At 40.9% G+C, this 15862-nt stretch overlaps 1 protein-coding gene across 1 annotated transcript in view; it reads right to left on the reverse strand.

Moving 5' to 3' along the window:
* TNIP3 (TNFAIP3 interacting protein 3) overlaps positions 1-15862 on the reverse strand; it is a 54261-nt gene that overhangs the window by 16596 nt on the left and 21803 nt on the right. The window contains exons 5-9 of the mRNA XM_085057809.1: positions 9773-9905; positions 3851-3937; positions 2275-2364; positions 1641-1706; positions 608-739 (exon numbers count right to left, since the gene is read on the reverse strand). Coding sequence (XP_084913935.1) covers positions 608-739; positions 1641-1706; positions 2275-2364; positions 3851-3937; positions 9773-9905 — 508 coding nt within the window. The remainder of the gene's footprint in view (positions 1-607; positions 740-1640; positions 1707-2274; positions 2365-3850; positions 3938-9772; positions 9906-15862) is intronic.

The following is a 15862-nucleotide window of genomic DNA, read 5'->3' on the forward strand; positions in this document are numbered from 1 at the left end:
AGCCAGTGCTCAAGGAGTCCTGAGAGAGCAGCCCAGCTGCTCTGAGGGTGAGGTAACCAGCAGTCTGGAGCAGCTGATCAGTCCAGACACTTCCACCCTGAAAACTGCACTGACTGTTGCTAATATTTGCAGGTAGCTGAGATAGCACACATGTAAGTCAAATCCTGGGTGACTTAAGCTGCATTCATTCCTTCGAGTATTTCTTGCCAAGCTGTTGGTGTAACATCTGCAATGGTGTTCCTCTTCCATTTGAAATAACTGCAGCATTTTCGTTCACAAAGAGGTTCACCCTGAACTGAACTGCAAGGAGGCAAATCTGTGCAGTGTAGATATCAACCTGCTCTTTACTCCCCCCCCCACACACACTAATGCTGTGCTGTCTGCCAGTTCCTATTGAAATGACACTCTCTCTCTCTATACATAGTTCTGTGATGAGGCAGAGCAGCAGCCACTGCCTTGGGTACGATACTGAGGAGCGCCCAACACCACAGTCTCATCTCTGGGCCGTGTGACAACCCACGCTGTGCCTCACACAAGGGGAAAAGATGAAAGGCAGGAGAGTGTTCACCACAGAGCACAAAAGTGGTGACAGAGTGCACCCTCCTACCTTTTCCTGCAACAGCCTCTCTCTGCCCAGTGCTTGCCACCTCTCCTCCTCGGGATGCTGCCAATGTCGCTCCTGCTCCAGCTCGCTCACTCTCCTCTCCGACACCTCCAGCTTTGCCTTCATCTCTGTCAGCTGAAAAGGAAGTGACAGACCATGCTGGGCAACTGGGGATTCTGAAAGGTACAGCACCTCCAAGGTGTCTAGCCAGAGGCACAAAGCAGCTCCAGATTAAATGAGGAAGGGCCATCTGGATTCCTCTTCTCTTTAGGGGAAAAAGAAAATGAGTGATCCAGATACCAGTAAAGCTTTCTGGAAAATATTAGAGAGAAAATATTCCTGATAAGCACATTAAGTTGTTCTATAAGCTTCCTTTTCATAGCAGGAAATAGCAGATGAGAAGTGTCAGTCAATGAACCAACTTGGGTTTTGGAATACCAGGCAAAATTATAAGCACAGTTTCACTAGGCAGCTGATGATTGTGTCTGCAGCAATGATGCCACATAGCCATAAGCAAGGAACAAAAGCTATGTCAATTGGATCTTGGGGGGGGAAAAAAGGAAATAAAAATATTTATTTACAATTCATTTTGAAAGTCTCTGCTTACAGAGGGCAACTTCCATGGAGAATTTACCAGGGAGCTCCCAGGCTTCACAAGCCAGCCACAAGAGATGGGACAAGAACCAACAGATATGTGATGATGAGGATCAGGGGCTGGGCACACCAGGCTGATTTTCAGTTAATTGTGCTCTTAATTATGTGTAATTTTTACTACCCTGTGAAGGGCATTAAGATCTCTGCTGTCATGTTCACACTGGTCCCTGCTATTTTTGGGACACTCTGCTTCTTTGGTTAGTTTGTCCTACTGAAGATTGACACACATTGGCTTCACTTTAATACGATGAAGCCTTTTTAATTTATGAGCTAAAGATTAAGTAAAATATTTACCACGGCTTTGGCTGGCTGGTATTTAAACACAGACTTAACTGTCAGCAGCTGGCACACATATTCCAACAGAAGTCATCAACATTGTTACCTGCTTTTCATAAAGCTGTTTCATACTTCTAAATTGATGATCCCATTGCTTGTTCACCTCCAGAAGCTGTAATTACCAGGAAGGCAGAGTAAATAACCCTTATTTCAACATTTTCAGTAAATAAAAAGCAGGCTGGCATTCTAATCACCTCATAAAGAATGTTCCCAACCTCCTCATCACCTGGCCAATTCACTTCAGAAGAAGCAAGTTTAAGGTTTGGCAAGCTTGACAGGCCATCTATCAGTGCTTTGGTATTTCAGTTAAAGCACATGAACATTCAGGAAGCAACACTAAGGAAACATGCAAATACATGATAAGCTACAGGTGGATCATTTGCAACCGGGCACAAATCCCAAGCTGCAACTCCTAAATGGCCAAGTACTTCACTGCTAGTTTGCTACAAATTCCATAAACATATTTCCAGTTAGAAGGTCTTTGACTTCAAACAAATTAATTGAAGACTCCTACTGACTGGAATACTACTAGGTACAAACCCTGCTTCTTGTTCCTTGGCCTTTACAATAGTGATAATTTTTTTTAAATTGCCCTTTGTACTAAATAAACCACTGCTCTTCCAGATTCATAGGCATGGTACAATCAGTCATCATTTGGTTAAGGGTATACTTAACATTACCTCTCGTCTCTGTCTTTCCAGTGAGAGGATCTGTTGCTCCAGAGAATCGGATGATAAAGGCTTCTTTTTGGTCAGTAATGTGTGCCTTGACTGGAGAAAAGGAATGTTCAAAAATTAAGGCTTCTGGCCTGTTCTCTTCAAGTCAAGATTGTATGTAAAGCTCCCATCCACCTTGACAGGTGCACATACGGAAACTGAAACAAACATTTTTTCACACCAAATTCGTATTTGAATACCTTCACACCTGCTGACAGCTGATTCCGAAGTGTACATCTGCTTTAACCCTGTCTAAGCTGTGTTTTAATTGAAGCATTATGCAAACAGCCACTGAAATAACCAAAATTATATCTATTTGTACCATCTGAGACACGGAACACAAAATAGGATTTTAATTAACTTGCAGATGGTAATACAAACAAGTAGTACAAGCCACAAAAGTTGAGCATGACTTGAAGTGGGCGTAAGTAATTCCCTTCATTTACAAGAACCAGAATAATTAGTAGGATTGTCCCTGGGAAGTGCTTGCAGGCCCAAGGTAATAAACTTTAGTACAATGGGCTCAAAACAAGCAATACAGAAAACAAATGGGCCATTTGGAGAAATCAGAAAATCTGTAACTGTTTCATTTTTTGATAGTGTGGAGTTTCCCCCACGCAGGACAACAACAGCTAAACCCTCATTTTTATAATGGCAGTGTTGTATATCATAATTTCCAGGAAGTTTCTATGGATGGTCACAAAAACAAACATGTGATTTATTAGAGAAAGAGAACTGTACTGGAAAAAAAGAGACTTTCTCATTAAAATAGAACATATTGTGTTCAGATACCTACTCAGGGATTTTTGTTTCCCTCCCTAAATTGTCAACAAATATATGAAAAACTAGAATAATAGTGTGAGCACTTCTGGGTCTTGAATAAATTTTCTTTAGATAGAGAATTTAATGCTGAATGCCAACAAAGATCAAAGAACAGTTTTGCTGTGTCGTTTCAAAGGCAAAAATCCCAACCACATATTTGCCCCATGGCCAGTCCTGCTGAACTCTAATGTGGAGCCCTTGACTTCCAAGCCAGAAGACACTTAATCCCTCTTCTTGTAGTTCACAGACATGTTTAATTTAGAGTATCTGAAGCAATACCTGGCAGCTAATGGAGTTATTCACAGTCTGAATTGCTTTCAGCATCTGAGCCTTAGGCATCAATTAAAGTGCATATTTAAGAGTATTATTAGTGTGAATAGGACAACCCGCAATTCTAACAACCACACATACACTTGGCACCAACTGGCCCAAATACTGCTCTCAAAAGTTTTTGAATCACTAAAATTAAACACTTTGTACCCTTTGTGTAACTTTTGGAGGGTAAAAAAAAAAAAAAAATTAGGAAAGGGCTTCTTTCTAAGAACTCCATCTGCACAGACGTTTCTAACATCTCCTTCCACTCTTACACAGTTTATATCACTCAGAAAAATCTATTAGAACACAAAGGTGAGCCCATAATTGTCAATCTAGAAAGTGACCTATCCCAGCTCCTGTTAATGAGAAAACACTTCAGAAAACAGCCAAAACAGTCACTTACTTCAGTCGGTTCTGCTGGAGTTTCCATGTCACTCTCACCTGCCCATGTGCATCCAAGACGGCCTTGAGTGTTTCCTTCACTGTGGGACTTTGGAAGAAGAAGAGCAATGAAACAGAGATTTTATGTTGGCTAAAGGCGCAGAAGAATTGCTTTAAGACCCAGAAAATCCATGAGTGCTACCTGTGGAAGCAGCCAATGTCCAGAAAGAAGTGGTGGAATTCTGATTTTAACCTTTTCCTCCTTCCTGGCTGGGGCTTCCCAGAAAGGAGGAAGCACAGTGCCTATGACTAATGTACCAGGCAAGGCAGCTCTCTACTTTGTGTTCATGGAAATCACAATTGACGGCCCAGTTCACCCCAGAGAGGAAGTTACATGTGTAAGGGAAGGAAGGGTATTTGCTTTTTCAGCAAATAAGAGGACAGGCTTTTCTATCCCTGTTTCCAGTTACAAGAGAGGACTTATGTAATTACAATTATTAACTGACATTAACAGTGAACTACCAGTACAGAAAAATGAGTGAGTCATGCTTATAAAGAAGATGTAACAAAGTCTGTTAACAGCTACAGGGGAGAGCACCCCCATACAAAACTCCAGGATGTTTACAGGAAAACCATACTTGGAAAATTTATTTGTTTCCCCGAAAAAAAGCTGCAAAAAGATGAAGAATGACAGATGCTTTATTTGCACTTTTGCTACTTGCCTTACCTAAGCATGGATCTAGCTTCAAGCTTTGAGTACTCAAGACTTGAGTTCTCAAAGGTACCCAACACTCCAAACTTGTGCCTTAGTTTCCCATTTGGAAGAAGAGGTTAACCTTACCAAGTTAAACTCACAGGAAAGATTAACAAGAAAAAGGCTTTCACAGACTTCATATACAAAGTCAGAAGCAAATAGAAAAGTGCAGTGTTCTCACCTTCAGTTCTGAAATTCTGAATAATAATGGTTTCAGGAGGAAGCATGAAAGAAAAATCATGCTTCTTACTGTGGAAAGATCTCTGGGTCTATGGCTTTTGCAGTGGCAGCAGAGGTTGCTTATTTCACTTTCAAGGAATGGAATGAAAGCTAGCCCATGAATTTTGACATAAAATCATAGGAATTCTTTCAATTTCCAAAAAAGTATTTAAGACAAAGTAAAGCAATCCTGTGAAATGCTGGAATTTTGTAGCCACATTCCACATCTCTGGTTCACAATGTGTGACTAAGCAACTTCTCTTTTGCAAGATACAAACCCCAATTTGGAAGAAAGCCACTACTTTATAATATTTGCATATGAAATATATCCTGCTACCCTGATGTTTGGGTCTTTTTTCCTGGTTTATGGAGCAGCTGGGAACCTTGTGTGGTAAAAAGAGAGAGATTAGAAAACAAAGGTTATTTTAATGAAGATATCTCAGATTCTCCATAGGAATCATCCTACCCATCAAAAATTAGAAGAATTTCATCTGTACCTATATCAAAACTAGACTTTGAGCATATCAGGTACAACGTTGAAGATTATAAACTCATGCAAACAGAGCCTAAAGCACTAACATGGAGTATCTGATTGATAAAAACACAATCACAAATCTTCCACACTGCACATGGAGGATTATGACTCTCAAGCCCAGACACCGTCCCTACCGCAGCTCCCACTCTCACCAGTCTCATCTCCACTCCAGCATCTCCAAAGCTCAGGGAGAAAGCTTGGGCTGAACAGCTACATTTTACAGTCTGGCCTGCAAAGGTGAAGCAGCCCCCAGTTTCTGATTTCATCACCAGAGCACACTGGGATGTGGTGAGTGAGGTGCAGAGTGGTCCCCGCAGTGGGGACAGAAGAGCAAACCCAGGGCACAGCCCTACTCATGAATCACAGCTCCCACTTGAAAGATATTAATGCTCAAATTACTTTGAAGAGAGAATGAAGCTGAGACCTTGGCTGATACTGTAAATGAGGTCACAACAGCTTCCTGGAGAGGTGAGTAGTTTCCTGGAAAGCTACATGGACATTAGGATCACCTTTGTTGGTGATTTCTTCATGACTGCAATAATGATTACTGAAAGTGAATGATTTTATATAAAATATGACAGAATAGAACCAAGACTAAAGTATTTTTCAGTGCCTGTCTAATCAAGCTTAGCATTCATATGGCTAACAACTGCCATGTAGGAACAGACTGGAGAGAGAAGAGTATGTCTGAAATCTGTATGAACAGAAGAAATGCCAGTGAGTAGGGAACAAAAACTCAAGCTCTTCAGAGGTGGTGGTTTTCTTTCAGCAAAAACTGGGAGAAGTTGAAGCAAAATCATTGCCTGTCTCTGTGAAAACAGTTAATAGCAGTGAAAAGAAAGACAAGGAGATGACATTCATTTTTGTTGACATTGCAGAGATGAAGACACTATCTTTGTTTATACAGTCAAGAACAACAGCACTTCAGAAACCTGAGGTATATAAAAATCCTTAAAAGAAAGCCTCTTCGAGAACTATCAGGCTTCTAAGACAAAAAAGCCCCAAAATATTTTAAGGCATTTATACTCGGTTTGAAGCTATCGAACCCAATATACAGTTTTAAACTGCCTGGAAAATTCCAGTTGATAATCAGACTGTAAACACAATCACAAACCTAAAAATCTGCCAGGTACAGAAAAAGCTTCCCAGGAACCAAATGGCAGGATTTGGGAATCTCCCTAAGTTAACTCCCAACTGGCAACATACAACAGCTTAGAAGCCTTTGATTAATTTCTATTTTATTTCTACAATATTCTGTAATTTCTATTACTAGCAGCTTTGGGTGTTTTTTTTTTAATGTCCTGTTTAAAAATAAGAAATATTTTCATTAGTATTCTAGGAAGACCTGAGCTTCCTGAGCATAAAAGCCTTTTAGGCATCTTTGGGAAGTGCACAGTGGGAGAAAAATCAAAGCCTTGGAGCTGTGGCCAGCACTGAATTCTCTCACAAGCTTCGGCACCACAAGTAGATAAAAGTTCTCATTTTCAGAGTGCTGGATCTTCATTCTGGGAACAACTTGTGCCACAGTATTACAAAATATCACTCATAAATTCAGATAATGAAAACCATTTCTCACTTCTGAAAATTCTGTCTGTTCAGTAACTGCAGTGAAACCAAGAACCACTAAAAAACTTGATGCAGGCAAATGTGAGGTTTTCCTTGATGATAACAAAATGGTAAAAAATTACAAAGTCATCTTTTTCTGTTCTTCTCCGAGCTGATCATGCATCTGCTGTAAAGTTTGTTGGGGATTTTTTTTGTCATTTTAATTTTTTTTTTTATTTAATGTTCAATTGCAGACTTGTAGAAGCTAGATTAACTCTGAGATTACTTGGGTTAAAAATTTGCTGGCTTTTGGGGAGCCTTCAGTTTGCTTAGGTTTCAGCTGAGCTTTGTTTTTGGCTTTATTGCTGAAGCTGTTATGTCAGCAATGCTTGCCACAATATCCACTCGACCTCTTTTCCCATTCCAGTGCACATGGTGAGATGGCAAAAAAAAGAGAGATTTTAGCTGAAGAATAAAATTGGCTTTTGAACCAGAAGAAGAATTTGCCTCTTCTTGCCTCAACCTGGCCCCCTTGCCTCACCAGAGTGGTGCGCTAGAAAGGGATTTTCCCTTCCATAAGTGTGTCAGCCTCAGCCTTTTGTGCTGCTCAGTTATTTACTGCCTCCGAGAGAAAAATAGGTGCAGATGCAAATTTGTGTCTTAATATGTGGGAGCCAGAAAAAATTAGAGTAAGATGTGGTTTCAAAGTAAGTCAAACATAGCACAGGCTCCTGCTTCAGGATTTCCTTTATCCACTGTTTTTCACCAGACTAACCATAAGGGCATGGCCTCCCAAGTACATAAGCATTTGCAAACTCAGACCTGATGATAAAAATCCAGGTTTCCTGTGAAAATAATTGGATGATAATTTGTAAATCTAAAAAATGCAAATCTATTCCCTTTCCTGGAATGGAGACTGCAGCGTCAGGACAAGCTGCAATTGAAGGAGTACACATGAAGGAATCACAGGCCGAAGGATGTGCTGAGAATGAGTTCATTCTGCAGACCCACATTTTCTCTCTCTCAAATATTTGCATTTAAAACCACATTAATACCATAAATTCTTTTGGAAAAAAAAATCCTGCTGAAAAGGGGAATTTGCTTACAGACATTTACAGATTAGTCTTGAAAGCGATTTAAGGTCAGATGGAAATGCCATTCTGCAGAGAGCAATTTGTACTCTTCATTCCAGAAAAGAGTTACAGAATGAAAATGAGTTGCTGGCTCTGACAAATAACTTCCTGATGAATGGCTGACACTATAGGAAAGGGTACACTTTTGTTTCATTATTAACTTTTTCTTCACTCCTAAATATACAATCTTCCCCTCATTTTTAATCTAAATCAGCATAATTTCATAAACTGATATTTTCTGGTGTGGGTTTTTTTTAATACTATTTCATAACCTTCATAAAGTCTACAAGGTGTTAAAAATATGACCTCCTTTCCCAAAACACACAGTCCAAGACACGTACTTGCAGCACCTTACAGTCAGGTTGTTGAAGCTCATCACAACTGTCAAGCTGTCACTCACTGGAAGTTCAGCTCAATAACCAGCCAAGTGAAAAGTTGCTTGACTTAAAAATACAAAGAAAAAATAGCTAGCATGTGCCTAGTGCAGAAATATCATGAAGCATCTAAACTTTGAAAACCACACACACACACCTTTCACAGGCAAGAAGTTCTATAAATGCAAAGAGCATAAAAGCACCACAGATTAAATACTGCCACCGTCTCCTGCGTGAAGCACTGCAGCACTCCGCAGGTCGAGGTAAGCACATCCTTTCTCTTTCCTCCCCACATCCCCCCACATCCTTTCCTACATCTCCTTCTGCTGGGGGGAGGCTAACATGGAGACTCAGGTGTTATCATGGATAATTTGTGGCTTGTAATTTCAAAGCTTGGCTCTGCGCTGACTTCTGTTTCGCCATGCTTATTTCTCCCCTGCACCTGGGAATCCCCATCCCTGCCTGTGGCTTCTCTCTCGCCATTTTGAATCCCACTGGTCTGACCCTAGGGTGTCTCCTGAGGTTCGTTTCAGCTTCATGCCCCGAGGTCATGAGTCATCCTGGAGATGGCGGTTTACATGTGAAAGGAGCTGTGTGTAATTTCAGATTTCATAGAAGAGAGTCATCTCCCTTTTACCTCCTCACCAATTTCCTCCATCATGCCTTGGGGCACAGCCTTCAGAGTTTTCCTTTCCCCATCCCGTGCTGGAGTCACACAGGTGTGTCACCCCTTACAGGAGAATTGCATTCATGCCTTAACCACTCCTCTCCCTCCTCCTGTTCCCAGTTTGTAGAAAAAGGGGAAATTCCTTCTGTTCTCTCCATGTCAGGGGAGAGGAGTGAAACTGAGAGGGAAACCTAGAACAAATTTCTGTCAGGCTTGTTAACCACTGCTTCACTGCAGGCAAAGACAACCGCCTTAGCAGGTGGCTTACGATTTTCTGTTTGCAATACCACAGAAGTATGGGTTTGAATCATCATCATTTTCCTTCTCCTCTCTTCCTATTGATCTAAAACTTCCACAAGTGTCCCACACCTCTGCTCATTCCCAGTTAAATCAGGGCTACCAAAAGTAACAAAAAATACAGTGTTTTGGGGGTTCATAGTTCCAAGGATCTGTGTTATCCAAAAGCTATATCTGGCTACAGGGTTTGACAGGATAATCAGTGGGCTTAACTGACCTTCTAAAGCACTATAAAATGTACCTTCTCAGTCACTCTTCCTCATAACAGAAAGTAGTTCTATCAGGAAAAAAAAATGTGTAGCAAGCTCATTGCATCATTTCAGAAATCCTAAAGTTTCGTGCATAATCAAGTCTCCCAGAGAACATCCCCTGAACGTTCTTTCCAGGCAGATAAACATTGCAAAAGCACACTGCATTTACCTTAAGAGAACACGAAGTTCTCTGAGGGCTCAGCCTCTCTTGGGCAAGAGGTTTGGGGTCCTCACATGACTCGTAAGTGCTGCTCTTCCCTATCAGGTTCCTTATTTCAACATCCAGCTCCTTACTTTCACACCTGCTTAGGAAGAAAAACCAAGGTTAAACTTTAACTTGAGGCTCTCTTCTGAATGTGAGACTGCAGATAGCAGAGCTGGTCCTGCACCAGGTTCCTGCTCCCTTCCTTCCTGGCAACACAAGCAGAGAGCAGGGACACAGAGCCTCTAAGTGCTTTGGGGCAGAAACTCATTTAAAAAATTTACACAAGCAGTCTTTATGAATTTTACTACTAAATGCAAATTGATCCTTTTGGGGACTATATGAAGACTGTCATGTGCCCTCAGCCTCACTCACTCACTCACATGGTGTTTCAAGAGTTTTAAATTCAGCTTTAGCAAAAATGCAATCAAAATTGCTGAACAGGTTTAGAACTGCAAAACTGGGTGCTCAGTTCACAAAGTCTTTTGATGGCACATTTTGCTGTCACTAACACTTTGTAACAGACACCTGACATACATTTTCAATTTTTTTTCCCTTAAAAGTTCCTTTTAAAAACATTTGTATTTTGTAAAAAATTGGTCTGTTGTGAACATTTAAAATTATATTTGTTTGGTGGGAAAATTCTTTTCTTTCAGTCTCTCTGCTAAAGACATGCAGGACTTGAGGTTTGTTCTAAATTCACTTGAGGCTTGTTCTAAATCAACTAGGGCTGATTCACTTGATACACTGTAATGGTGGAATGTAACTTCCAGATAATTGAGACATAATTAACACAACCCCCTAAATGTCCTAGATCAACCCAAGTTATCAAGAAAGATTCATCTCTTTTGCAAGCTCAGACTTTCATTGCCTAATCAACTTAAACCAACTCTAAATATAATTCATGCGTGACCAGAAAGCAAACTGCAAGGCTCAAAAATATCCCCAACCTGTTATAGCAAGATTACTTCTTGATTTAGGCAGAATATACTAAATCCTTCATTTGAACCACCAGAAAAACTGAAAGCAGTAGGAGTTTGTCAATTACACTTCTTGAAGTTTAAACAGACAATCCTCACAGATTCCAGTGCAGGTTCTGAGGAAACTTTTGAAGCAAAATTGATAAAATTACCCAATAAACAAACCCACCTATCTTAGTCATAAGAGTAAAATAAGTGTGGTGAATTTCTTGCTGATACTATGGAATGATTCATGTAATGCTCCATATTTAAAACACAGAGAATGTAACAGATATATTTTCACTGAGCATGGGTACAAAATCATTTCCAAGAGGAAATAAAATACCAACAGTAGCAAATAAAGACTAGTAAAACCCTAGAGCCTTCCATTTTTAGACTTGCTGCCTGGTAGTTAGACAAGCTGTAATTTCATGGCCATGAGGATTAAAAGAAAGACTTTTCCAAGGCACATTTTCATGAACTCCACGGTGGGGCAGGAGGCTGCAGCTGCTCTGAGGGCTGGTAGCAGTTTCCAAAGGCTCAGCTGTGTGTGGGTGGCAGGTGAGCCCCAGCAGCAGCACAGGCACCGCATGGCAGCTCAGGGAGAAAACTACAGAAGGAAAGCAACAAACTTGCGAATGAAATCTGGCCCTTCTCTGCCTTGCTAAATGTTGCAAAACCCTGCATAAGCCAGGGTAAGTGGCACTTTTTCCTTTTTTAAGCACTTCTGTGCTGAGGTTCCCAGACTTCAGGCAGCAGCCAGTCCAAGCACTCTGCACTCTCAAGTGCAGTTCCCTGGAAAACAGCATCTTTAGCCCATTTGGACCCCAATTCCTGACCCAGTCTGAGATTGCTTTGTGTAACAGAGGTGCACATACCCTGTGCAGAGCTCTCAGTGCTTCTGAGGCTGCTCAGAAGAACCAAAAAGCCACAGCACGGAAGCAGACACCCACTGCTACAATTCACCGCCCCCAGCTGCCAGCACATCCCACTCACATAGCTTGGGCAAAGTAGCCAGTGCTTCTTAATGTCATTCAAGCCAAATAAAGCCACTTAGCCTGACAAAAAAATACTCAGAATAAAGGAGCAATGTCTGGGTGCAGCCCTGGGGACAGTCAAAGATGAGCAGCAATCTGGCAGGAGTGCAGCAGCAAGTGTTTAGGCAGGCTGCACTCAGCTCTGCTGCTGGTTCAGCCACAGCAAGTGGAGATGTGTGACCACAACCTCCTGAGGTCAGAGCACAAACCAAGCTGAGAAATACCCCATAAACATGGGGGGTTGGCTCTTAGTATTTCTTTTCAGCCAGGAAGTGTTCATTCCTCCACTCTGCTCCCCACAATTTGACGCTGTGGCTGTAAATAATGTTCACGCCTGGCTGCTCCCATCCTGTCTTTCTGCATTCTCCTTCCTGGACTTACCCGGGCAAAGAGCAGGACCCAGCTGTGCCTGGGTAAAAGAAAGAGAATTACAAAAGGCTCAAATCCCTACAAACCAATTGCTGCTCTGTAATACTTATGTGTTTGAAGATTATCATGAAAGTCAGAAAGCTACTTCATTTTTAGACTGAGAAACTGTTACTCCATGCAGCTAAATGCTGCATTTTATTATCAGCCACTTCGATAACCATAAGGATACATTTATGGTGAGGTAAAACATTAATCATATCTGGTGTGGAGATCTGATTTAGAATCTCGACTCTCAGGGCACACAGATACTCCCAGTGCTTGAATACATCAAGGGACTCATGATTAGGAGCTACCCCAAGACCAAGACAAGCTGATTACCAGAGCTTCCCCCAGAGAGCTCTAGAGGGCACACAGCCTTCAGATTCTGCACAGAATGATTTTCAAAACTGCTTGGTTTCCTGGACTTCATAGGTACATCTCTGTACCATTAAAAGTTTTCAGAAAATATTAAAAGCATTTTTCCGTGGTTATACGGCAGTATACCATCTATAAAAAAAGGATATCCCTTCTATGTGCTAAAGCTTTCTAAAGTATACAAAGATATAAAAACTATACATTGCAAGCTGTGATTACTGCAGGAGACAATAAAAGACTAGAATATTAACTCCTCTTTGTAAACTTCGAGTTAGTTGCAAAACTTCCTTCTTTAAAAAAAAAAAAATAAGACATTTTAGGTGGAAACACAAGGTAGAGATGTAATGAAGGAAGCTGATCTCCCAGCACAAGTTTTAGCAGCTTGTAGGAAAAGAAGAGAGCCCACCCTTCCTAACAATTTCCATGTCATTATCTGAAAATATCCTCTACAAATAAGATATCTGGCCTGTTCCCTTTGGTTGTCACATCCATGCAGAACTTCACTGTGCACTACACTAAAGGTATTTTCATTTCTCCCACACGTTCAAGTAGCTGCCTGTAAAATGGTTTTCACTTTATGCTCCACGGTACATCTTTGCACCACTTCAATTTCTCGGCTCCACTGGCCTATGTATTTATAAGTATTGATATTATTTATAATACTGTAATATGTATAATGCTCTAAGTAATGATTATTGCTTGTTTATAAATGACTGCATACTTTTTACAGCAATTCCATTTTTAAGCTGAGAGCCTGAGCATGATGAGCCACATACCTCGGGCTTGAGCAGCATAGACTGAAGGCTGAGAAATAGAAGTTTCTCAAATAAGCAGGTACACACTCCATAAGAGTCCCAGTTTTGCATCTCTCGGCTCTCCCTGGTTTTCACTGGTAACTGGCATTATTCCTTACTCATAGCAGTTACATGGCAACAATGGACATATCTACAACATGTCCCAAGGCATTGCACAATATTCATACCAAAGCCATATAATTGTATTTGAAATATTAATTTCAAGGGTGGTGTGCCAGGGTCATTGCCTTGTGATTGGTGAAAGCACAAATACACACCATAAACAATTGTGAAAAAAGGCTGTAAGCCAGGGTTTACAGCCAGACACCAACACCATGGAGTCATATTTTGATGGGAAATGAATTCCAGAGTTTAATGGTAGAACACATGCTTCATCCCCTTGGGTGGGCATTTGGGACGTAGAATTCTTGCTTGGCTAAGACTAAAGAGCAGATTCATGGAAAGAAAGAAATTTCTGCATTTGAATTGTGGAGGATGAACTAGTCAGATAAGTTAAAAATGTAGCAAATTTCAAGACAAATTGTTTCTGCTACTATTTCCCCTATTTATGATAACAGACTTCATTTTAGAAAAGGGTCTGTAGAGTAAGGGGGAGAATCAGATTGAATTACAGAATTTTTAATTTAACTTGTACTAGAAATAGACTTCAAATAGGAATAAAATTAGGAATATAATACTTTAAAATGACAGTTTATCTGTAGAACGAGACTATTCTCTTATGTTCCCTATGATTTTACAGGATTTTTCCTCTCTTTTAATTCAGTTTTGTAGAATTCTTATATTTTTCTTCATGAAAATACACTGGGATCTTTATATTAAAATCTTATCCAGTTAAAACTAAGTAGTAACAAAGAATTTCCAGTCCAATAAGCAACGGGAAGAATAAAATTTTGCCAAGAAGACAAAAAGACTTGTTACAGAAAAAAAAATTTGCAGCCTCCTAAGCTCTTACAAGTTTAGCAGAATCTGAGCTGACAGAGAACAGTTACAATGTGGTGCAGCTTCCTGAGGACCAGCGGTGCTATTCCAGTGCTCAATACTCCACTCAAAATTTAGGCTTGGGAATTTGAGCCAGAACTCTTGAAACTGAGCTCCCCTAGTTCCATGTTCCACCTCACATGTACCACCATAAAAAATAGTTCATTGGGCATAAAGCATGCTGTGCTGGTACAAACACAAAAAGAACACCTGCCTTGGATGATTATGAGTAGATACTTAAAGAGAAACTTTAGGGGAAAAAAAAAGGCAACACATTAATTCAAATTCTTTCCAACCTAACTCTTTTAACCTAAGTTTCACCCCCAAAAATTCACCCAGTATTTCAAGGGCATAGCTGGAAAACCACCCCAGCAGCAGCTGAGATCTACCTGGCAGAACTGCACTGTCTTCAGAGTGAGGTGTCCCACAGGTAAGAGTGGGATTAGGAAGAATCTCATCCCAGTCCTAAGAAGAGAGATCCCCAAGGTGTATGATAGGGGTTAAAACATGCGCTGTGACCATAGCAGAGAAACCACTTAAACTTTCCCTCAAATCTGATGTAGCCAAAACATCTGCCTCTCACCCCATAAACATTCCTACACTTCTGTTCCCTTTATGACAAAGCAATGGGGCTTTTAAGGCACATTTAATAGCCAGCAGCTGTTGGGCTGTCAAATGCCACATCTGGAGAAGCTGTGTGCTGTTAATGTGAGCAGAAACAATTATTCTTTAATACTTCTGCCTAATTTTAAGAATTACACAAATGACAACAAAAGAGGTGCATGTTCTTAATGGAAACACATCTGGTTTCACTGAAAATAAGCCAAAAAGTATAAAAAAAGGGCCCAGTGATTAAGTGAAGCTGCACCTCTAATCCATCCCAGCTCAGTGAAGCGAAGGAAAGCTACTGATGTACAGGCATTCAGCGTCTCTCAGTGCTTGGCTATTCCCCTCAGGAAATTTGCAACATGCAAGAAGACCGCGACTAGGTGGTTTGCATTAAATGACATGTTATTTATGACACAGTACTGTTCCCCTCTGTGCCTGGATGTTCCCATCCTTTGGGATTAGGTTTCCATGCTGCTGCCTCACTCCTGTACCCTGTACAGCTTGTGCATGAGGAAAACAGCATCATTCCCTTGTCACTTGGATCTTCTGCCTAATTATACTACCAAGACATTGAATGTCTTCCTGATGGACAGCATTTGGGCTGAGTTCAAACCTCAGGAAAGCCAATTAAATTATTTCCACCAACTTTTTCAGGCTTCAAATGAGCCATGAGCAAGTTGCAGACAACTGTCTCCCTGGAGAGGCAGCAAGTAGGGCACTGTCACCCAGACTCATCCCCCAGGCCTCACATAGCGTGTGGATCACCAGTGGAAGGGAACTGAATTTTGTCATGAAAATCAATCAAGTGGAAAGTTTGGCCAAGCAGAGCCACCAAGCAGCACGTGCTTTCTGAGCAGATGGATTCCCCCAATGAAA

The sequence above is a fragment of the Lichenostomus cassidix genome, chromosome 4 (genome assembly GCF_008360975.1).
Source record: "Lichenostomus cassidix isolate B80296 chromosome 4, HeHo_3.0, whole genome shotgun sequence".
Lineage (NCBI taxonomy): Eukaryota > Metazoa > Chordata > Aves > Passeriformes > Meliphagidae > Lichenostomus > Lichenostomus cassidix.